The sequence below is a fragment of the Molossus molossus genome, unplaced genomic scaffold, assembly GCF_014108415.1.
Source record: "Molossus molossus isolate mMolMol1 unplaced genomic scaffold, mMolMol1.p scaffold_m16_p_14, whole genome shotgun sequence".
Taxonomy (NCBI): domain Eukaryota; kingdom Metazoa; phylum Chordata; class Mammalia; order Chiroptera; family Molossidae; genus Molossus; species Molossus molossus.
This window is the reverse complement of record NW_023425349.1, coordinates 35,743,174-35,766,952: the sequence shown is the minus strand read 5'-3', so window position 1 is coordinate 35,766,952 and position 23,779 is coordinate 35,743,174. Positions and strand designations below refer to the sequence as shown.

General features: G+C 43.1%; 1 protein-coding gene across 1 annotated transcript in view; it reads left to right on the top strand.

The window, feature by feature from the left end:
* The first annotated feature begins 2,612 nt into the window (after positions 1–2,612).
* The window catches only part of UBE2R2 (ubiquitin conjugating enzyme E2 R2), a 95,384-nt gene continuing 74,217 nt past the window's right edge, over positions 2,613–23,779 (top strand). Inside the window, exon 1 of the mRNA XM_036261418.1 lies at positions 2,613–3,201. Coding sequence (XP_036117311.1) covers positions 3,025–3,201 — 177 coding nt within the window. The 5' untranslated portion in view covers positions 2,613–3,024. The remainder of the gene's footprint in view (positions 3,202–23,779) is intronic.

The following is a 23,779-nucleotide window of genomic DNA, read 5'->3' as shown; positions in this document are numbered from 1 at the left end:
TTGACTCCTGGATTCCTGATCAGGGCATATACCCAGGTTGCCAGCTCCAGGGCTGGATCCCTGGGGGTTTGGGGGTGGGATGCAGGAGGCAGTAGATTGATGTTGATGTTTCTCTCTCATGGTCTCTCTCTCTCCTTCCCTCTCCCTTTCTCTCTCCACAATCAATAAAAAAAATATTTTAGAAAAGGAGGAATCTAAAAAAATATGAAACCTAAATATAGTATGGTGTCCAGGATGGGATCCTGAAACAGAAAATGGACATTAGATAAAAACTGAGAAAATGTGAATAAAGACCTTAGTTAATAATAATATATCAATATTGATTAATTATAATACACATACTGTACTAATGTAAGATGTTATTAATGGGATAAATTAGGTGCCTATGGAAAACTACTATCTTCTCAATTTTTTTATAATCTAAAACTTATTTTTAAAAGTCTATTAAATAATGGAAGGGGTTGAATCCAGATTACAGCTACACTTTTAAATTATTTTTTCTTTCTTTAAAGCTCCTATTTATGAATCATTTACTATGTACCAGTTGTTGTACTAAACTTTGTATATAAATGATCTCATTTCATCTTTACAATTGCTTATGTTAGGTATAATTAACCCTCTTTTACAGAGCTAATGAAAAAGAAAGAGGCAATATAATGTAAATGGTGAAGCCAGGGATGGAACCAAAGACTTTTTTTAAACTCATCTTTATTGTTGAATGTATTACAGATATGCCCCCCCCTTTTCCCCATTGACTCCCTCCTCCCTAATCCTGTCCCCCTCCTGCTTTCTCCACACTATTGTTTGTGTCCATTGGTTATGCATTCAAAGATCTTTTTGATCCCCCAATTCTAAGTATGTGGCACTCTCACAGTATCTTGGCTTTTCAAGGAAATGTTATCATAGTACATGTCTTCTTAAAAAAGGTATTCTATTTAAATCATGGGGATTGAAGACTGTCTCCACATCTCACTTCAGTCATGATTATCTTAAAAGTCTCTCAGTTCCAGCCCTGGCCAGTTTGGCTCAGCAGTTGGAGCATCCACCTGCGGTCCCGAGAGACCCGGGTTCCTTCCCGCTAAGGGCATGTACCTCAGTTGCAGTTTGTCCCCAGCCCTGGTTGGTCGTGCGGGTGGCAGCCACTCGATGTGTCCCTTCACGTCGATGTTTCTCTCTTTCTCTCTCTCCCTCCCACTCTATCTGTACAAAAAGTGAAAAAATGTCCGCGGGTGAGGATTAAAAAAAAAAAAAAAAAAAAGTCTCTCAGTTCCAGGTTGAACCTTCAACTGAAAGGATCTGTAGGGGGGTCAAAGTTCATCCACAGTACTTCAAAGAGGTAAACTGAGGGATTCCCAGAGCACTTGTGCCAAAACACACAGAGGAAGGCTGGGAACCCAGGTTCAGTCAGTTTTATTATTACTCTATTTCAGTGGTTCTCAACCTGTGGGTCGCGACCACTTTGGGGGTCCAATGACCCTTTCACAGGGGTTGCCTAAGACATAACAGTAGCAAAATTAGTTATGAAGTAGCAATGAAAATAATTGTATGGCCCTGGCGGGTTTGGCTCAGGGGTTGGAGCGTAGGCCTGAGGACCAGAGAGTTCTGGGTTCAGTTCCTGCTAAGGGCATGGAACAAAAAAAATAAAAATAAATAATAAATAATTTTATGGTTGGGGGTCACAACAACATGAGGAACTGTATTAAATGGTCGCAGAATTAGGAAGGTTGAGAACCACTGCTCTACTTCCTACAGCTTCCTCTTTGCACTTAAGAAGGGAAGTAGAAGCTGGTCCCTCTGCCTGCCCCATTTCTGGATGGAAACCAGTCCCACTCACTCCTCTAAATGGGTGACACGCTGCCCTCCAAGTACACACTGGGGTGAGGGCTGAACTTGCAGAAGAGAGGTCGGGACACTTATTCCCACGATAAGGCCCACATTCTCAGCACATTCCTGTCAAGCACCTAATGAGAGCAGGGACTACGTACAGTAAGTCAAGGGGAGGGGCCTGTAGAGGATTAGATCCCTAGGGAGGAAGGCTAAGGAGGCCTGTGGATACACAGACGGAGAGGAGGGCGCAGAAAGCTCTAGGACCAGAGGTTCCTTCCTCGGGCGCCTTGGGAACCAGGGCGTCGAGCCGTAGAACCATCTTGTTGGGGCCAAGGGCATACCCCTGAGGCTACCCTCGGCCCCTACAGCCGCTTGGCTCTTTAAGGGCGGGGGACAGGTGCCGGCGTCACAAAGCGCCGCTACCACGCTGGGCGGCTGAGAGGAGGCGGGGAAGTGGGAGGAGGAGGAGGAGGAGGAGGAGGAGGACGGCGAGATGGGCGGAGAAGGGAGGGGCGCGCTCACGCGCACGCGCGTCGGGCCGCCACTCGTCGAGAGCCGCCCCCCTCCCGGCGTGTGCCCCTCCTCCCTCTCTCCCTCCCTCCTTCTTCTCGGCTGTGTCGCTCCCGCGGCGCGAGGCGCTCTCTTCTCCTCCTCCTCCTCCTCCTCCTCCTCCAAAGCCGCCGCCCCTCCCCCCGCGCCGCCACCGCCGCCGCGAGACCCCCCGCGCGCCGCGCTCCCCCCGCCCTGCGGCCCCGCGCGCCCTCCGGCCCCGGCAGTCCCTGAGAAGAACGAGAGGGCGAGCGAGCGCGGCGCTCCCGGGCCGGCCCGGCCCCCTCCCCTCACCATCGCGGGCCCTCCGCCGCCTTTCTCCGCTTCCACCTTTTCTCCCCCCCCCCAAGTTGAGGCCCCCTCTGGGGGGGGGAGGCCCGGGACCGGGAGTGAATTCCCCTAACTCTCTCAACCCCTTCCCTACCTGGCCCAAGTGTGAGGAGAAGGGCCCAGCCCGGCCCGCGTCGTGTGTGAGGAGGACCCGGGCCGGCCCACGGGCCGTCTTGGGCCTGGTCCGGCCCGTCGGGTGTGTGAAGACCGGGGCCCGGTGCGGCCCGGCCCGAGGGCGAGCCGAGGGGAGGGGCCTGGTCCGGCTCGGCCGGTGCGTGAGGACTGGGGCCCCGGCCCGGCGCTGCCGCCGCCGCCGCGATGGCCCAGCAGCAGATGACCAGCTCGCAGAAGGCCCTGATGCTGGAGCTGAAATCCCTGCAGGAGGAACCAGTGGAGGGCTTCCGGATCACCCTGGTGGATGAGTCCGACCTCTACAACTGGGAGGTTGCCATCTTCGGACCCCCCAACACTCTCTACGAAGGCGGCTACTTCAAGGTACTCCCAACCCCTCCCAAACCAGGCTTCCTCCCCGGAGGCCTGCACTCCCCGCGGCTGTCGGCTGTTTTCAGGGCCAGGAGTGTGAGCGCGGGTGAGCTGAGGGGCTCGTCACCTCGGCAGCCCCCTCCCCCCACCCGTGGAGGCAGGAAGGCCTTGCTCACCGGGTGCCTTTTCTTTGTCCTGGGGGCGGGGGCGGGGGGCCAGACTGCACCGGGAGATAAGAAAGCCTCTCTTGCTAGGGTAGTGATTGACCCCGGGAGGAGGAGGGCTGTCTTTGTTTTATTTTGTTTCCTCAACTGAGGATTGTAAGGAAAGAAAGGTGGTCTGTCTTTCCCCTCTCGTCCTCCCATCAGAACCATCCCTGAGCCGGCTGGAACTGCCCCAGAGGGCAGAGTGACCTGCACTTATTGGATTGGACCTTTCTTTTTTTGGGGGCTGGGGGTGGGGGAGGGGTATTGGCCTGTCATTCCAGAGGCTGCCTGGTGACCTGACATTTTGAGGATTTGATGGGCTTCTGCGGAGTGGTAGTTCCAACACTTTGCATTCCAGTGGGCGGTAATAGGAGCCTAGGGGTGGTAAACAAGGGTACCTGCTTTTTTCTCACCTTTATCCACTTGAAGGAACTTGAATCTAGCCCCCTTTCTGTTCACATTCTCTATTTACTTCTGTGGTGTTTCAAAATGCCCTTTGTCCTCACCCTGCCCCCAACTTTACAGCTGTTTTGTTTTGTTTTGTTTTTTGTTCCTACATGCAGAAATATCTACAGAGGGTGGAACTTATTATGTAGGGAGATTGATAGTTTCCCAGAGAGACGAAGTTGAAATCCTTTGCTCAGGTGGTTAACTAGCAACTGAGTGGTCTCACAGATTAAAAGTATCATCTGAGGTGAGAGGGTTTCATTGAGTAGGACGGGCTTGGTAGATAGTGACCATACACATTGTTTCCATTGTTTTTCATGACTTTAGAACATTCTTGAATTTGGTGTTTTGTTTTGAATTCCATGGTAGATAACTTGGAAATATTGAGGTTGTTGTTTTTTCTATTTTATTATTTAATTTCTTACCATTTTTAAAGGGACGAATCACAGATTGAAGATCGAACATTTTAAATGGTAGGTACAGAGATTGAGGGAAATGAGTGTTTAGGAATCCATTTAGTTTTTTTATTTCCAAAGTCAGGTAAAATAGAGCAGTGAGTCACAGTTTGTTTTAAAGGGAGGTGCTATCTTGGCACAAGTTTTAAATGAGTATCTTAAGTCATGTAGTTATGTGTATTTTTAGGACTACCCAACTATTTTTGTTTTTTACCCTCTAAAGGTGGAAAGACTCAGATTCAGGCTTGAAATTGGGTCAACTTTGTAGAAAAACGTCAAGAATTGATAGAGGAATGTTCACACCTGTGACAGTCACGGAATATCTAATAAAAGCATGCTTTTAGCAGTAACCTTGCCAACTTTAAAAAAAAAAATTTCCCCCTTTATTGATTTTAGAGAGAGAGAGAGGAAGGGAGAGGGAGAGAGAGAAACATTGATAAGAGATAACATCGATTGGCCTCCTCCTGCATGCCCCCCACTGGGGATCTGGCCCACCCAACCTGCACATGTGCCCTGACCAGGCATCAAACCGAGTGACCTCCTGGTGCATGGGTGGACACTTAGCCACTGAGCCACACCAGCCAGGCAGTACCCCTGCCAACTTTATGTCTTATCTTTTTTTTTTATGCCTTGTCTTTTGTGGCCACCATACACTATACTTTTCAGATGCAGACATTTAAAATCACAAAGTAAACATAAAAGTTATTAGTTGAAGAACATTTCTTGTTAAGTATAAACTTTCATTTATGGATACTGGAAAAATTGCACAAAATAGAATTTACGTGATAACTTCTAGCACAGCATTTTAGGAAAATTTAGTGTCCAAATTTAGTGGAGTAAAGTTTATTTCCAAAAAGTATTGTTTTCCAGAAAGTATCATTGATAGTCAATGTAAATGTGTATTAGTTGAAATAATCTCACTCCAATGGAATTTGTTTAAAAAAAGTACATCTGTGTTTTCAAATTGTAATGTTTTTGCTTAAGTAACTGTGAAAGGAGTGTGGAGAGCCTTCTCAGTTTGGAATAGGTAGTATGTAAAGAGGATTCCCTGTAGCATACACTGATTTAAATTACATGCTTTTTTATTTCAATCCTATTTAAAAAGAATGGTTTAATCTCCAATTTTGTTGTGTTAGATTTCTTTGAGTGTTTTTACCTTTAATTGTGACATAAAAATGTAGGAAAGTTCTTAAACAGGTTTTATATTTTAGTCTTGTGAGAATTTTGTTCAATTTCATTTCTTCCACTTTTTTCCTCATTGTGTGGCCTTGTATCCTAAAATCCTTCATTGGAAACAGGCAAATTTATGGTCATGAGCAGTTAACACTAGTGATAGGTTTTAAACCATTATTTTTTATTTCACTGTTTTTGTCTTAAAATAAGGCTTTTAGTATGTTCCACTACAGCTGTAATTGAAAGTTGGCACAGAACTTTCCCTATCACTATTTATTCTCCCATATCAAATTATAGCCCTTCAACACTTAGTATAATTTATTTTCAAGTTAAACTCTTTTCTCCATTTTGCATAATAGTTTCTGAAGGCAGTGGGACTGTCATTCATTTTTTTTATTTTTTATTTTCATATTTTATTTATTGATTTGAGAAGGGGAAAGAGAGAGAGAGAGAGAGAAAGGAAGAGAAACATCGACTTGTACTTATTTCTGCATTCATTGGTTGATTCTTATATGTGCCCTGACCAGGGATTGAACCCGCAACCTTGGTGTATTAGGAGGATGCTCTAACCAACTGAGATACCCAGCCAAGGCCCTGTCAGTCACTCTACATTTTTTCATAATGTAACTCCTTTAACTTTTACATATTAGTAGGTTTCTAATTGATCTTTTTCACCATGAAATAGTTGGCTCCAGTCTGTTTTATCTATGACGTCTGTTGTGTTAGAGACTTGTGAGACTTCTATTTCACGATTTCTTGATTCATCCTGCTTTTATTATATTTTATTTTTTAAATATCTAGAATCATTGTGCTTCTTAGCTTTGAGGGGGTAGTGTTATGGATGTATGATAGGCAAAGGTAGTTTCTTGTGTCTGATTTTTGGTTTCTTATAAAATCTTTTGTGGCCTTGCTATCTTTTTGTCCAGTTTCTTGATCTCATTGACTTACCAAGTGAATTTCTTTGCTGCTTTGAATTTTTCCTCTGAGTCTATCATTACAAAACACAAAATAGGAGATGGCTTAGAACACTGAGAACACCAAAATTGCTCCACAATTTTGCTATTGTTGATGAAGTCAGCATTTAATGACTTTTAATACATTGATCTCATTCCTTTAAAAAATATATTTTTTCAAAAAACTTCTGGTAATGATCTTAACGTAGTGTGGCTGCTTTGGTATATAACCTCCTAGGAGTTCCTACATTAATTATCTAAAAGCATGATAACAGTGAGTCTAGAGATGAGAAACTGAGTGTGCCTCTATAAATGTACGTAACATGAAAGTTTAAATTGATGCATAAAGTTTGAAGTATAGCAGTGACCTCTTTGTAGTTTTGATTTCATTCAGTAATTCGATGGTATATCAAAGATAAGTGTGTTTTATTTTTAGAAAACTCCACAGACTGATAACTTAGAAAGTATTTGTTATATACTCAAAGTTTTTCTTAATAGGAGCTTCTTTATCAGACTTAGCACTGATTTATATTAAAGAACCTCCTCAATAATATATATATATTTTTTTTATCCTCACCTGAGGACACTTTTCCATTTTTTGTTCAGGTAGAGTGGGAGAGAGAGAGAAATGTCAATATGAAAGGGATATATCGAGTGGCTGCCACCCACACGACCCAACCAGGGCTGGGGACAAACTGCAACCGAGGTACATGCCCTTAGCAGGAACCGAACGCGGGTCTCTCTGGACCGCAGGCCGATGCTCTAACCGCTGAGCCAAACTGGCCAGGGCTCAATAATATTTTTTTTTTTTTAAATAAGGGGTTGAATAATTATTTGTTCTAGAAGAAATGAATCTATTTCCTGCACCCCACACCCAAGAAAAGCTACAAAACCCAAAAAAACCCCAAACTTAAATTTTGGCTTGGAGATGTCCTTCAGATTATAGAATATAGAGTCAGATTATGACTCTGTGATTCTTTTTTTTTTTGACTCTGTAATTCTTTTCTTTTTTATAAAAAATTTTTTCTTTATTGATTTTAGAGAGGGAAAGAGAGAGAGAAACGTCAATGAGAAAGAACATTGATTGGCCGCTTCCTGCATGCTCCTCAATGGGGATCAGGCCCACAACCTGGGCATGAGCCCTGACCGGGAATCAAACCCGTGACCTCTTGGTATATGGGTTGATGCTTAACCACTGAGCCACACTGGCTGGGCGACTCTCTAATTCTTAATATGTAGTTGAAACAATTCTTTTAAGAAAGTGATTTTTAGTCTTTTGATATATAGGTCCTTTTGAGAAATTGATAAATTTTCTCTGGAAAAAAATAGACACATGTAAACTAGTTTCCATACATTTTCAGAGGGTTAACTGACAAGTTAAGAATCTCTTATTTAGAGGATTTGATAGGCAACTAAAAAACAACTTTAAAATTATAAAAGTAATGCTATTTATATTTATTTATTTACTTTTTTAATCCTCACCTGAGGATTTTTTTTGCATTTATCTTCAGATACAGTGGGAGGGAGAGAGGGGAGAACAGAGAGAGAGAGTGCAACATCGATGTGAGAAGGACACATTAAGTGGTTGCCACCCACATGACCCCAACCTGGGCCATGGACAAACTGCAACCGAGGTACCTGCCCTTATTGGGAACCGAATCTGGGACTCTTTGGTCCGCAGGCCAACCCTCTAACCTCTGAGCCAAACAGGCCAGGGCACTATTTTTATTTTTAAATATGTTTTTATTGATATTTTTAGAGAGAGAAAAGGAGAGAGAGATAGAAACATTGATGTAAGAGCAAGACATTGATTAGCTGCCTCCTATACGCCCTCTACTGGGGATCAGCCTGAAACTCGGGCATGTGCTCTGACCAAGGACCTCTCAGTCCATGGGACAGTGCTCAGTCCACTGAGCCACACCAGCCAGGAGTAATGCTGTTTTTAAAAAACAATTGTATGATGAATCAATTAAAAATTTCTTTTAAGCCCTAATTGGTTTGGCTCAGCTTTTACATTATTGTACTGAAGGGTTGAGGGTTTGATTCCCTGTCAAGGGCATGCACCTGGGTTGTAGGTTTGATTTCCCCAACCAGTCAGGGTCGTGCAGAAGGCAACCAGTTGCTGTCTCTCTTGCATCAATGTTTCTCTTTTCCTCCTTCCCTTCCACTCTAGTTTAAAAAAATGAACGGAAAAATGTCCTCGGGTGAGGACTAACAAAAAAATTTTTCGCCCTGGCGTGTTTGGCTCAGCGGTTAGAGCGTTGGCCTGCGGTCCAGAGAGACCCGGGTTCGGTTCCTGCTAAGGGCGTGTACCTCGGTTGCGGTTTGTCCCCAACCCTGGTTGGGTCGTGCAGGTGGCAGCCACCTGATATGTCCCTTTCACGTCGATGTTTCTCTCTCTCTCTTCCTCTCTCTCCCTCCCGCTCTATCTGAACAAAAAATAGAAAAATGTCCTCCGGTGAGGATCAGATGTCCTCCGGAGAGAGAAACATCGACGTGAAAGGGACATATCAGGTGGCTGCCACCTGCACGACCCAACCAGGGCCGGGGACAAACCGCAACCGAGGTACATGCCCTTAGCAGGAACCGAACCCGGGTCTCTCTGGACCGCAGGCCGACGCTCTAACCGCTGAGCAAAACTGGCCAGGGCTCTTTTTAAAAAATTTTTCTTTATTCATTTTGAGAATACCTCTTAGGGTTTTTAGCTGTAACCTTTTCTGGAAGTTGACATTGTCTTGAGTAAACTAATGTGAACTAAGGCAACATTGTAAATTGAAACATAGTTAATGTCCAGTGGTTTGGGGGCACTAAATATAATTTTAGTGCTCTCCTCCATGGCAAATACAGCACCTCCTAGAAGGTGCTTTTACCATATTAAGTTGATTCCATGATGCCTAGTTATTTAGTTTTTAACTCCTCTGAAATTGGGATGAGTCTTAGAAGCCATGAAGTCTTACAGTTTTCATCAGTCCTGTGGCACTTGTGACCTGATTGTGAGAGAACATTGCATTGAAATCATCTGGTAATATTTTATTTTATTTTATTATTTCTTTTATCCTCACCCGAGGACATTTTTGATATTTTGTTCAGATAGAGTGGGAGGGAGAGAGAGAGAGAGAAACATCGATGTGAAAGGGACACATCGACTGGCTGCCACCCGCACGACCCAACCAGGGCCAGGGGCAAACTGCAACCGAGGTATGTGCCCTTAGCGAGAACCGAACCTGGGTCTCTCCGGACTGCAGGTCGACACTCTAACCACTGAGCAAAACCAGCCAGGGCTCATCTGGTAATATTTTAATTTTTACTATTTATTGATTTTTAAGGGGCAGGGGAGAGACAGACAGATTTGTTGTTCTCATCCATGCATTCCTGTATGTGCTTCCTGTATGTGCCCTGACCAGGCACTTTGGGAGGATGCTCCAACAAGTGAGCTACCCAGCTAAGACTTCTGATTATTTTATTTATTTATTTATTTTTAAATATGTCTTTATTGATTTTTTAGAGAGAGAGGAAGGGAGAGAGAAACATCGATGTGAGAAACATTGATTGGCTGCCTCCTGCTGGGGATCAAGATGGAAACCTGGGCATGTGCCCTGACTGGGAATTGAACCGGGACCTCAGTCCATGCGACAATACTCATTCCACAGAGCCACAGTGGCCGCCTGATAATTTCTTTTATATTTTATTATTATTATTATTGTTATCCTCATCCGAGGACATTTTTTTCATTTTTTGTTCAGATAGAGTGGGAGGGAGAGAGAGGAAGAGAAACAGAGAGAAACATCGACATGAAAGGGACACATCAAGTGGTTGCCACCCGCACGACACAACCAGGGCCGGGGACAAACTGCAACTGAGGTACATGCCCTTAGCGGGAAGTGAACCCGGGTTTCTCTGGACCGCAGGCCAACGATCTAACCGCTGAGCCAAACTGGCCAGGGCCTGATAATTTCTTTTAAATGCTCGCATTAGCCCAGCTGGTGTGGGTTTCTGGCTTGATCCCCAGTGGGGGTGTGCAGGAGGCAGCTAGTTGATGTTTTTCCCTCTCCCTTTCTCTCTCTTTAAAATATCAATAAAAACATATGGAAATGCTAGCATTAGTGTCTTAAATTTGATAATGAAGATTTACATTATTATTTTTTTTTATAAGAGCAAGTTTATTTTATATTTTTATTTTTTTTATCCTCACCTGAGGACATTTTTGCATTTATCTTCAAGTAGAGCGGGAGGAAGAGAGAGAAACATCAACATGAGAGAGACACATCTACTGGTTGCCACCCACACGACCCCAACCGGGGCCCAGGACAAGCTGCAATTGAGGTACATGCTCTTAGTAGAAACCAAACCCGGGACTCTGGTCCGTGGGCCGACCGACACTCTAACCGCTGAGCCAAACTGGCCAGGGCAGAGCAAGTTTATTTAAAAAGTCATTGGAGGTAGAAGAAATAGGCTCAGAAAACAAGTTAAAGAGGCAAAAGAAACATCTTGGAGCTTAGGGGAGAGAGAGGTAAAGGTAACACACCTTGCGGGGGGTGGGGAGGGGATAAAGAGGGGGACAGGAAAGAGGAAAGGCAAGGGTGTGCTCTTGAGAAGGAGAGCGCCAATAAGGATTATTTGTGAACAAAGGATTTAGGTCTTAATATTTTCTTTGCAGCATGTTCATTCCTGTTTCAGAGATTTGTGTTAGTAAACAATATTTATTGAATACTCATCAAAGGCAAAACACTATAGAAGAGTCACAACCTATGTATAGTAAGGGAAAGTATAACGATATTGGTAACCATAGAACTTTCATGAATGATCGTCATAAACATCTTTGCGTAGCCCTGGCCAGTTTGGCTCAATAGTTAAGAGTGTTGGCCCTCGGACCAATGAGTCGTAGGTTGATTCTGGTTAAGGGCACGTACCTCAGTTGTGGTTTGTCCCTGACCCTGGTCAAGTCATGCAGGAGGCAACCAGTCTATGTGGCTCTATCACATCGATGTTTCTCTCTATCTCTCTCTCCCGCTCTATATGATGGTAAGTGGAAAAATAACCTCGGGTGATAAATTTAAAAAAAAATCTACGTGTAGACTTTAAAATACAGATAAGAAGTATAAGTGTTATTGATGCAATTGATGCAACTGTAAATGGTAATTAAAATCAAAGCTTTTAAGTTTTAAGGCCAGTTAGACCATTTGTCAATATTAACACAGTCTATTTTGGTAAAATGTTTTGTTCCATCTTTAAAACTTATTAGTGATTATAGTCTAAGGCTGTAGAAGAACCTATCTGTTGGAGAAAAGTGAAATAAAGTAGGTTATACAAGAAACCAGTCCACCTCTGCTAATCTTGTTATGGGAAAATAACAATGAGGAAGAGTTATACATTCAGATATATTAGAACTACAGAACTCCATCTTGCTGAAAGATTATATTTAAATTTTTCATTTTTTGTTTTCAGATAGGGTGGGAGGGAGAGAGAGGAAGAGAGAGAGAGAGAAACATTGACGTGCAAGGGACATATCGAGTGGTTGCCTCCCCACACGACCCAACCAGGGCCAGGGACAAACTGCAACCAAAGTACATGCCCTTAGTGGGAACCGAACCTGGGTCTTTCTGGACCTCAGGCTGATGCTCTAACCACTGAGCCAAACCTACTAGGGCTGAAAGATTATATTTAAAAGCTTTAATTCTTTTGTGTTCCTGAACTTTTGAACGGTTTCACATACAGTTAACATAGATGTCCAAGTAAGATTGAACCTTTTTGTGTTCTGTAAATACAGAACTAATTTATTTCAACTTTATTCAGCAACAAATTGTTATCAGGAGTTTATACTTAATGTACCTTTAAATAAGTTGATCCTGAGGTAAATGGAATAGTTGATACTAAATTGAAGAGATAACATTAGTTCAGATTGCTAAGGTTTGATATTAGGTAAATATTCTTCCATAGGAGAATTGGAAAATTCAGATTTTGGAGTATGTATTTAAGATAGAAAGTGAAGCCTTGGCTGGTTTGGCTCAGCGGTTAGAGCGTCGGCCTGCGGTCCAGAGAGACCTGGGTTCAGTTCCCGCTAAGGGCGCATACCTCAGTTGCAGTTTGTCCCCGGTCCTGGTTGGTCGTGCGGGTGGCAGCCACTCGATGTGTCCCTTTCGTATCGATGTTTCTCTCTCTCCCTCTCTCTCCTTCCTACTCTTATCTGAACAAAAAATGGAAAAATGTCCTCGGGTGAGGATAAAAAAACAATAAAAGATAGAAAGTGAATAGTCCACTTTAAACACCTTTACTTGATTTGTTTTAATAACAAATATAAAAATATGGCCCCCTTCCCTGGCCGGTTTGGCTCAGTGGTTAGAGTGTTGGCCTGCGGTATGGGGAGACCCGGGTTCGGTTCCTGCTAAGGGCACGTACTTTGGTTGCAGTTTGTCCCCGGCCCTGGTTGGGTCGTGTGGGTGGCAACCACTGGATATGTACCTTTCACATCGATGTTTCTTCCTCTCTCCCTCCCTCCCACTCTCTCTGAACAAAATGTCGAAAAATGTCCTCGGTTGAGGATAAAAAAAAATATACATGGCCCTGACCAGTTTGGCTCAGCGGTTAGAGCGTTGCCTACGTCCAGAGAGACCCAGGTTCGGTTTTCGCTAAGGGCACGTACCTTGGTTGCAGTTTGTCCCCGGTCCTGGTTGGGTCGTGCGGGTGGCAACCTCTCAATGTGTCCCTTTCACGTCGATGTTTCTCTCTCTCTCTCTCCCCCTCCCTTCCTCCCTCCACACACTCCCACTCTATCTGAACAAAAAATGGGAAAGTGTCCTCGGGTGAGGATAAAAAATAAGAAGAAAAGTAAAAATATATTTGTTACAACACAAATTAAAAATTGAGTTAACTGTTATGAACCTTTTGGCAAGGTAAGTAGAATAAACACTTAAAACATGCTAAAACTTTGAATGCTATATATCTAATTGCAGATACACTCTACTAAGTATAGTAATATAGGTATTAGTAGCTAATGTTTATTGAGTGTCTGTTCTGTGCCACATACTTGACACAGAATATCTCATATAATCCTCCTGTGAGGTATGGTTAGTGTTAATCTCATTTTATATACAGTAAATGCTCACTTAATGTCTTTGGTAGGTTCTGTGACTTTCAGGGAAATGACAATGAAATCAATTTCACCATAGGCTAATTGATGTAAACGAGTTAAATTTTTATGGCATCTCATCAATGTTATAACAAAACAATGTTGAGTGAAATTAACTTATTTGGGGACCTACATTTTGCTTAACAATAGACCACTTATACAATGGTGGTCTCATAAGATTATAATGGACCTGAAAAATTCTTATTATCTAGTGACATCATAGTACAACGAATAATTTACATGTTTGTGGTGCTAGTGGTTAAACCTCTGCTGCCATTTATATGGCACATACAATTGTACAGTATGTAATATTTGATAATAAATGACTGTTACTGGTTCACATATTATACTATTTCATGTTATTTTATTAGTGCATTCTTTCTACTTATTAAAAAAAGTTTGCTGCCCTGGCCGGTTTGGCTCAGCAGTTAGAGCATCAGCCCGTGGACCAGAGTCCCCAGGCTCAGTTCCTGCTAAGGGCATGTACCTTGGTTGCAGTTTGTCCCTGGCCCTGTTTGGGATCGTGTAGGGGGCAACCATTTGATGTGTCTCTCTTTCATCGATGTTTCTCTCTCTCTTCCCCCCTCCCTCCCGCTCTATCTGAAGATAAATGCAAAAAATATATATATATATTTTTATATAAAATATATATATATAGTATATATATATATATATATATATCATCAGGTGAGGATAAAAAAAAAATGTTTGCTGTAAAACAGTGTGTTGTGCTGATACCTGCAGCACCCTCAAAATCTTAGGTTTACCATGTGTCTTGATTGCATCATTTCACTTGTATTTGATTTAATCTGGTACTGTTTTGTTTATCTTGGCCCCCAGGCATATAAAATCACTGCTAATGTTGCCCTTAAGAAGCCATGCTGAGCACTGGCCAGTTTGGCTCAGCGGTTAGAGTGTCAGCCCACAGTCTAGAGAGACCTGGGTTCAGTTCCCGCTAAGGGCACTTACCTTGGTTGCAGTTTGTCCCCGGCCCTGTCGTGCGATGTGTGATGTCGATGTTTTTCTCTCTCTTTTCCTCTCTCTCCCTCCCACTCTATCTAAACAAAAATGGAAAAATATCCTCAGGTGAGGATTAAAAAAAAAAAGAAGCCATGCTAGGTCATTGACCTGGAAATGAAATTAGAGTGGTTAAAAACTAGGAAGGGCCCTGGCCGGTTTGGCTCAGGGGTTAGAGCGTCGGCCTGCGGTCCGGAGAGACCCGGGTTCAGTTCCCGCTAAGGGCATGTACCTCGGTTGCAGTTTGTCCCTGGCCCTGGTTGGTCGTGCAGGTGGCAGCCACTCGATGTGTCCCTTTCACATCGATGTTTCTCTCTCTCTCCCTCCCTCCTGCTCTGTCTGAACAAAGAATGAAAAAGTGTCCTCGGGTGAGGATAAAAAAAAAAACAAAAAAAAAACTAGGAAGGTATCCCTGGCCAGTGTTGCTCAGTGGTTAGAATGTCGGCCCATCCACTGAAGGGTTATAGGTTTGATTCCCAGTCAAGGGCACGTACCTGAGTTGCAGGTTCGATCCCCAGCCTGACAGGTCAGGGCAGCTGCGGGAGGCAACCAAGCTATGTCTCTCTCTCACATTGCTGTTTCTCTCTCTCCCTTCCTCCTCCCCATTCTCTAAAAATGAGTGGAAAAAATATCCTCGAGTGAGGATTAACAACAACAACAAAAAACTAGTAAGGTAGAAAATCAGTGATGGTTATTGCTCACCAGTCAGGCATGTCCTATTTCACCATGGCTGGGAGAACAAGAACAAAGTGATTCAAGTTGTTACAGGATCTGCTTCATCAGAAGAAGCAAGGTGACTAACACAAATTCAACATGGGCCTATATCAGACATGGAGAAACTCCCAATGACTGGATTGAAGACTAAGCACAGAAGCATCTCTCTCTCAGCACTGTGATCATCTGATCATGGCCAAAGCAAAAAGTTTGTTTACAATGTTGAAAGAAAAGGCTGGATCCAACTACAATGTTGAATTTATTGCTAGCTCTGGGTGGTTTAAATGATTCAAGTATTGTTATTCATTACATAATGAAAAGTGAGTGGTGAGTCTGAGAGTGCTGATGTGAAGGCTGCTGAAGGTTTATTAGAAACTCTAGATGTGCTGATTGTGGAGGAAAATTACTTGCCAGAGCAAATATTTAATATGAAGAAACCTCCTTATTCTGGAAACAGATGCCTGAAAGGACTTTCATCCACCTATGGAGGCCAAGTTAAGGCTTTTAAGGACACGAGAGCAGTCTTATTTGAGGGCAGTGTTACAGGCTACAAATTGAAACCCTTTGTGATCTGGCACAGTGAAAACCCCAGGGCCTTTAAGGATACCAGTAAGCACACACTGCCAATGTACTATAGGAGCAATAAGAAGTTGTGAATGACCCAACTCCTCTTCCAAGATGCCCTCCTGGATTGCTGTGCCAGTGAAATGGAAAAGTACTCTTTGGAGAATAATATACCTTTTAAGATGTTGCTTATTATTTATAATACTCCTGGACATCTCTTTATTGGTGATCTTCATCCCAATATCAATGTGATGTTTTGCCCTCCAAACATTATCTCTTTGATCCAATCAATGGATCAAGGAATCAGAGCAGCTTTTAAAGCCTAGTACCTGAGGAGGACCTTTGCTCAGGCTATTGGCTGTAACTGAGGAAAACACATGTAATTCTGGAAGGATTACAACATCTATGACTGCATCAGGAACCTTGCTTGGGCTTGGGGTGATGTCACCAAGGAGTGTATGAATGGCATCTGGAAGAAGACACTCAGGAGGTTCACCTATGACTTCAGAGGATTTGCCAAGTAGGAGGAGGTTACAAAAACCAACAAGGCTGTGGGTGAGACTGGCAAACAACTTTAAGCTGGGAGTGGATGAGGGTGATGTTGAGTTCCTTGAGGTTGTTCTGAGGAATTGACTGATGAGTTGTTGGAACTGGAACAGGAACATATAGCTGAAAAAGGGGCAAGAGAAAGGGAAACTACAGAGAAGAAAGAGAAGGACCTGCCGCCCGCTAGTGTGGTCAGTTGGTTGTTGGTTGAGTGTTGTCCCAAGCACTAAGAGGTCTCCGTTTCAATTCCCTATCAAGGCACATGCCCGGGTTGCTGGCTTGACCCCTGGGGAGGAGGATGGGAGAGAGGCAGGCAGGGAGCAGCCGATCCATGTTTTTCTGTCATCATTGAAGTTTCTATCTCTCCCTTTTCCTTAGTCTCCCGGAAATCAATTAAAAAACATTGAAATGAAAAAGGACCACAAGAAAATTTATAGTGAAGAATTTAGCAGAAGCTTTCATAGACCTCAATAAGCTCCTTAAAAGTTTGAAAACATTGCCCTGGCCAGTGTGTCTTTTTTTAATTGTGGAAAGTATTACAGATGTCCCTCTTTTTTCCCCATTGACTCTGCTCCCTGATCCCACCCCTCTCCTGCTTTCCCCAACCTAAGGTCTGTGTCCATTGTGATGTGTCTTTCTCACATTGATTATTCTCTCTCCCCCCTCTCTAAAAATCAATGGAAAAAATATCCTCAAGTTGCCCGGCCGGTGTGGCTCAGTGGTTGAGCATCGACCCATGCACCAAGAGGGTGCTGATTCGAAACCCAGACAGGGCACATGCCCAGGTTGTGGGCTGAACCTCAGTGGGGGGCATGCAGGAGGCGGCCAGTTGATGTTCTCTGTCATCGATGTTTCTATTTCTAAAATCAGTAAAGAAAAAAAAATTAAGCAAACCACTGTGGACATATATCTGAAAAGAGTGACACCTCAAGAAGAACCTGAGACAGATACTTTGGGAAGCTTTGCACAAGAAGGCATTGTTAAGGAGATGACAGTTCATGTGTGTTACTGACCCTGAAAACTTTCCAGTGGGACAGTTTGTAGAGGTGGAAGACAGTGATGTTGATACTCCTGACTCTGTATAGACCTATGCTAACGTGTGTGTTTGTGTTTCAGTTTTTTTTTTTTCCCTCATCCGAGGACATTTTTCTATTTTTTGTTCAGATTGAGGGGGAGGGTAAGAGAGAGAGAGAGAACGACGTGAAAGGGACACATGGAGTGGTTGCCACCAGCACGACCCAACCAGGGCCGGGGACAAATTGCAACTGTGGTACATGCCCTTAGCGGGAACCGAACCCGGGTCTCTCTGGACCACAGGCCGACTCTCTAATCGCTGAGCCAAACTGGCCAGGGCTGTGTTTCAGTTTTCAACAATAACAAAAAAATTTAAGAAGTAAAAAAGTTACCAAAAAAAAAAAAAAACCCTATAGAATAAGGATATAAAGAAAATATTTTTGTATAGCCGTACAATGTCTTTTTGTTTAAGTGTTAGTCCAAAAGAGTAAAGAAAATGTTTTAGAAAATTAAGTTATGAAGTAAAAAAGTTACAGTAAGTTAAGATTAATTTATTGAAGAAAAAATTTTTTTAATGTTTAGTATAGCCTAAGTGTACAGTGTTTATAAAGTCTACAGTAGTATAATGTCCCTAGCCTTCCCATTCACTCACCACTCGCTCACTCTCATGCACCCAGAGAAACTTCCAGTCCTGCAAATAGCCTTGTATGTAGAACACTACAACCTAGGTCCTCAGCTAGAAAGTTGTAATACCAGATTATCTGTGTTATTCTGTTACTGAGATCTTTCACCACTTAGGATGATATTTGGAGTTGTAAAAGTGGAGCTTTAAGAAAATCACATTAACCCTGGCCACTGTTGCTCAGTTGGTTGGAGTGACGTCCCTTACACCAAAGGGTCTTGGGTTTAATTCCTGGTCAGTGCACATACCCAGCTTGTGGGTTTGAGCTCCTTGTTGGGATGTGTATGGGAGACAATCTATCAGTGTTTCTCACATCGATGCTTTTCTCTCTCTCTCTCTCTCCTTCTCCCAGATATTTTTCCATTCATCTTCAAATTGAGTGTGAGGGGAAGAGAGAGAGTGAAACATTCATTGGTTGCCTCCCATACCACCCTAACCAGGGCTGGGGACTGAACTGCAACCCAGGTATGTGCCCTTGATTGGGATTCAGACCCAAGGCTCTTCTGTCTGCGGGCTGACACTCTGACCACAGAGCCAAACTGGCCAGGGCTAGAAGGAAATACTTTAAATTGTACTTAAGTTTAAAGGTTGAACAAGTAATTATTTTCCCTTCCAAATTATGGGGGAAGATTGTTACAATGAGTTCAATTTATATCTTTTAAATCACTGGAAAAGCTAAACTTTTAAAAGAATAGTTTATTGAGTGTTAGAGAGGAAGGGGGAAGAGAGAAGCATCAATATGAGAGGGAAACATTAATGTGCTGCCTCCTGCAAGCCCCCTACCGGGGAAAGAGACCATAACTCAGGTATGTGCCTTGACCAAGAATTGAATGGCAGCCTTTTGGTGCACTGGACGATACCCAACCAACTGAGCCACACTGGCTAGGGCAAACTGGAATTTTTTAAATTCTCACCCGAGGACATTTTTGCATTTATCTTCAGATAGAGTGGGAGGGAGAGAGGGAAGAAGAGAGAGAGAGAGAAACATTGATGTGAGAGAGACATTAACTGGCTGCCACCCACACAACCCCAACCAGGGCTAGGGACACACTGCAACTGAAGTACATGACCTTAGTGGGAACCGAACCCAGGTCTCTCTGGTTCACAGGCCTAATTAATTTTAGAGAGAGAGGAAGGGGGAGGGAGAGAGCCCTGGCTGGTTTGGCTTAGCGGTTATAGCGTGGGCCCGTGGACCAAAGAGTCGTGAATTTGATTCTAGTTAGGGGCGTATACCTTGGTTGCAGTTTGGTCCCTGGCCCTGGTTGGGGTCATGCGGGAGGCAACCAATCGATGTGTCTCTTTCACATGGATGTTTCTCTCTTTCTTTCTCTCCTGCTCTGTCTGAAAATAAATGGAAAAATATCTTAAGGTGAGGATTATAAAAAAAAGAAACATCAATGAGAGAGAACATCCATTGACCCCCTCCTGCATGCCCCCTACTGGGGATCGGGCCGCTACCTGGGCATGTGCCCTGACCGTGAATTGAACCTGTGACTTCCTGGTGCATGGGTCGATGCTCAACTACTGAGCCACACCAGCAAGGCTGAATGATTACTATCTTGTTGAAAATAACAATGGCTCCATTTATAAGATAATATCAAGAATTGGCAAAGTTACCAAAACTTGTACAATGTGTATAATCTTTTATAGAAACAATGACTTAAAGCTTAGAAAACAGGTTTTTAAGTTTACTTATAATCATATCTGATATACTATGTAATAAAGCAAAACAAAAAATTTTGTTATTTGATAGAAGATCCTTGATATGATTTGAAGGTATTATTTACTTCAGATTATTTACCTTATTTACTAAGTTGAATCTGAGAATCACTTTTGAATGTTTAACAAAACAGAATGCACATCACAAAAGTAAAGATTCTCCACTAATAAGGACATTAAGAAGTTGTGCTATAACAGGCTCTGAAAAAAGGAATCCTAAATTGTTTTGAGTAGTGGCTGTGTAGTACTGTTGGAGTGGGTATATAGCCAACCTTCCAAGGTGTTTGCTTTGAAGGAAGCAAAGGTCATTTGAATTCTTGTAGTAGGCTTCTAAAAACAAAACAAAACACTACTTAAAAAGTCCCATCTTGGGCTTATCACTTAACTGCTATTTTCCCCATTGGCTAAACAAGGATAGGAATAACGATATATTTAAGCCATTAAGGTACTAACCCCTGTGGCAAAAACATCAGTGCTGTTTTTTAAGAGAGAGACAGAAACATCCATGTGAAAGAGAAACATCAGTCTACTGCCTCCTGCATTCACCCTTACAGAGGATTGAGCCTGCAACCCGGGCATGTGCTGACAGAATCGATCCAGGACCTCTCAGTCCATGGGGTGATGCTCAATCCACTGAGCCACACTGGCTGAGCCATCAGTGCTAATGTTTTAAAAAAAGTGTAGAACTGGCCAAGGTAGCTCAGTTGATTAGAGTGTTGATCCAGTTTGACAAGATTTTGGATTTGCTCCCTGGTCATGAATCAAACAAGGGCCCTGGCTGGCTTGGCTCAGCAGTTAGAGCATTGGCCCATGGACCAAATTGTCATGGGTTCCATTTCGGTCAAGGGCACGTACCTCGGTTGCGATTCCTTCCCTGGCCAGGTCATGCGGGAGGCACCCAATTGATGTGTCTCTCTTTTATGATGTTTCTCCTTCCCTTCCTCCCTCCCTCTCTATCTGAAAGTCAATGGAAAAATATTCTCAGGTGAGGATTAAAAAGAAAAAAATCAAACAATGGAGGGCATAGAGGGGGATAAATGGTGATGGAAAAATAAAATAAAAATTTAAAAAATCAAGTAATGGCCTTGGCTGATATGGCTCAGTGGCGGAGCATCAGCCCATTGACCAGAGAGGCCCAGGTGTGGTTCCTGCTAAGTGCATGTACATTGGTTGCAGTTTGTCCCTGGCCTTGGTTGGGGTCGTGTGGGTGGCAGCCATTCGGTGTGTCTCTCCTCACGTTGATGTTTCTCTCTCTCTTCCTGCCTCTCTCCCTCCCGCTCTGTCTGAAGATAAAGGCAAAAATGTCCTCAGTTGAGGATTAAAAAAAAAAATCAACTAATGAATGCATAAATGAGTGAAACAACAAATTGATGTTCCTCTCCTTGCCTCCCTCCCTTTCTTTCTCTCAAATCAATAAATAAAAATAAGTAAACAAACTCTTAGGTTATAAATTCTATCTGTAGTTGCCAGGTTGCCTCAATTAAATCTAATGTTCTTGGTAGCTGAAGATTTAGTTAAAAATGAATTAAGTTAGAAATCTTGGTTATATAGTACTATGTAGCAAGTTAGGATCTTTGTATATGCTTCTCTTGTCATTTAAATCTTATAAAATAAGAGTTCTCAAGCAGCAATAATGAGAGGCATTAGTAAAATCTGCTAGCTATAGCAACCTTGACTTCTGTAGTCTCATGAACATGAAGTTTGCTTAACCTTATTTGGAAAATCTAATGAATAAAATAGAACAAGCCCAGTTCTTCTTCTTTTTTTAATGTCTTTTTTTTAAAGATTTCTTTTAAATACATATTTTTATTGATTTTTTTTGTTTGTTTGTTTAGAGAGAGAAGAAGGGAAGAGAGAGAGAGAAACATTGATGTGAGAGATACATCGATCAACTGCCTCCTGCACACCCCCCACTGGTGATTGAGCCCTCAACCAAGGCATGTGCCCTGACCAGGAATCAAACCAGGACCTGTCAGTCCATGGGACGATACTCAATCCAGCCGAGCTAAAGATGTTTTTATTATTGATTTGTAGAGAGAGAGGAACATCCATGTGAGAGCAAAACATTGATTGGCTGCCTCCTGCTGGGGATCACGTCTGGAACCTGGGCATGTGCCTTAACAGGAATTTGAAGTGGCAACCTTTTGGTGCACAGGATGATGCCCAACCAACTGAACCACACTGCCCAAAGCTAAGCTTAGTTCTCTCTTTTTTTTAACATTAACTTTTTAGAACATCAAAGACAATAGATCTTTATTTTCTAATTAAAATAAAAAGATACATTTATTAAAATTTTGAAGACATTTAACAATTCATTGAAGTCAGAAATAATAAATTATGAAACTTTTTTGTTGTTGACCCTCACAGAGACTATCTCTTTCATTGATTTTTAGAGAGTGAAGGGGGGGGGGGGGGATAGAGAGGGATGGAAACAGAAACATCGATGTGAGAGAGTGACTCCTGAACGTGCCCTAACCAAGACTGGGGATTGAACCTGCAACCCAGTTACGTGCCCTTGGCTGGAATTGAACCCAAGACCCTTCAGTGCACAGGCTGATGCTCTAACTGCTGAGCCAAACCAGACAGAGCAAGACATTAGATTTTTTAAAAGCAGGCTAGTCCGACCTGTGTGGCTCAGTGGTTGACCATTGACCCATGTACCAAGAGGTCACTGGTTTGAATCCTGATCAGGGCACATACCCAGGTTGTGGGCCCGATCCCCAGTGGGAGGCATACAGGAGGCAGCAAATCGATATTTCTATCTCTCCCTTTCCCTTCTTCTCTTTAAAATTAATAAAGAAAAATAATAATAAAAGCAGGCTAGAAGTGCATTTTAGATGTGTAGATTTTTTTTTTTAAAGTTTTTTTTCATTATTGATTTTAGAGAGAGGAAGGAAGAGGAAGAGAGAGATGGAAACATCGATCAGAGAGAACATCGATTGGTTGTCTCCTGCATGCCTCCCACTGGGAATTGGGCCCACACCCTGGGCATGTACCCTGACCGGGAATTAAACTGGTGACCTCTTGGTGCATGGGTCGAAGCTCAACCACTGAGCCACACCAGCCAGACTAAGTTGTTTCTTTGTTGTGAATTGTTAAATTCTCCTGAGTTGTTCCAGCCACCTACTATGTCTTGAAGACGTTTAAATCTTAAGTTTTTGCCTGCCTTTTAGACACATCTACCAGTATATCCTATTTATACTAAAGACTAAAACACTAAACTGGACTCTACTTTTCCCCATAAGCCTCTTCTGTGTTTACTCTCCTGGGTATTAGACAATGACTACTCAGTCACATAAGCCTAGAAGCTGGAAATCAGTTGAGATGATTTCTGCTTCCTCTTTCCACATATCCCATAATTTTCAGTACCTCATGTCTCTGGTATTTAGCTCTTCCTCTTTTTTTTTTTTTTTTTTTAATCCTCACCCGAGGACATTTTTCCATTTTTTTTTTGTTCAGGTAGAGTGGGAGGGAGAGAGAGAAACATCGAGTGGCTGCCACCCGCACGACTGACCAGAGCCGGGGACAAACTGCAACCGAGGTACGTGCCCTTAGCGGGAACCGAACCCAGGTCTCTCAGGACCGCAGGCCGATGCTTTAACCGCTGAGCCAAACCGGCCAGGGCTAGCTCTTCCTCTTTATTCCTACTGCCACTATGTAAGTTCACACTCAGTTGTCACTCGCACTGTGACAGTAGCCTCTTTACTCTGTTTTAGGCCCCTCTAGTCTGTGATGCCACCAAGTTAATCAATCTTTTTTCTTCCTTCCTTCCTTTCAAGAGTGGGAGGAAGGGAGGGAGGTAGAGAAACATCGATGTGAGAGAGACACATCAACTAGTTGCATCCTGCAAGACCCTGACGGGCCAGGGATTGAACCCACAACTGAGACACGTGCCCTTGACTGGGCATCGAACCTATGACTCTTTGGTCCACAGGCTGATGCTCTAACTGCTGAGCCAGACCAGCCAGGGCAGA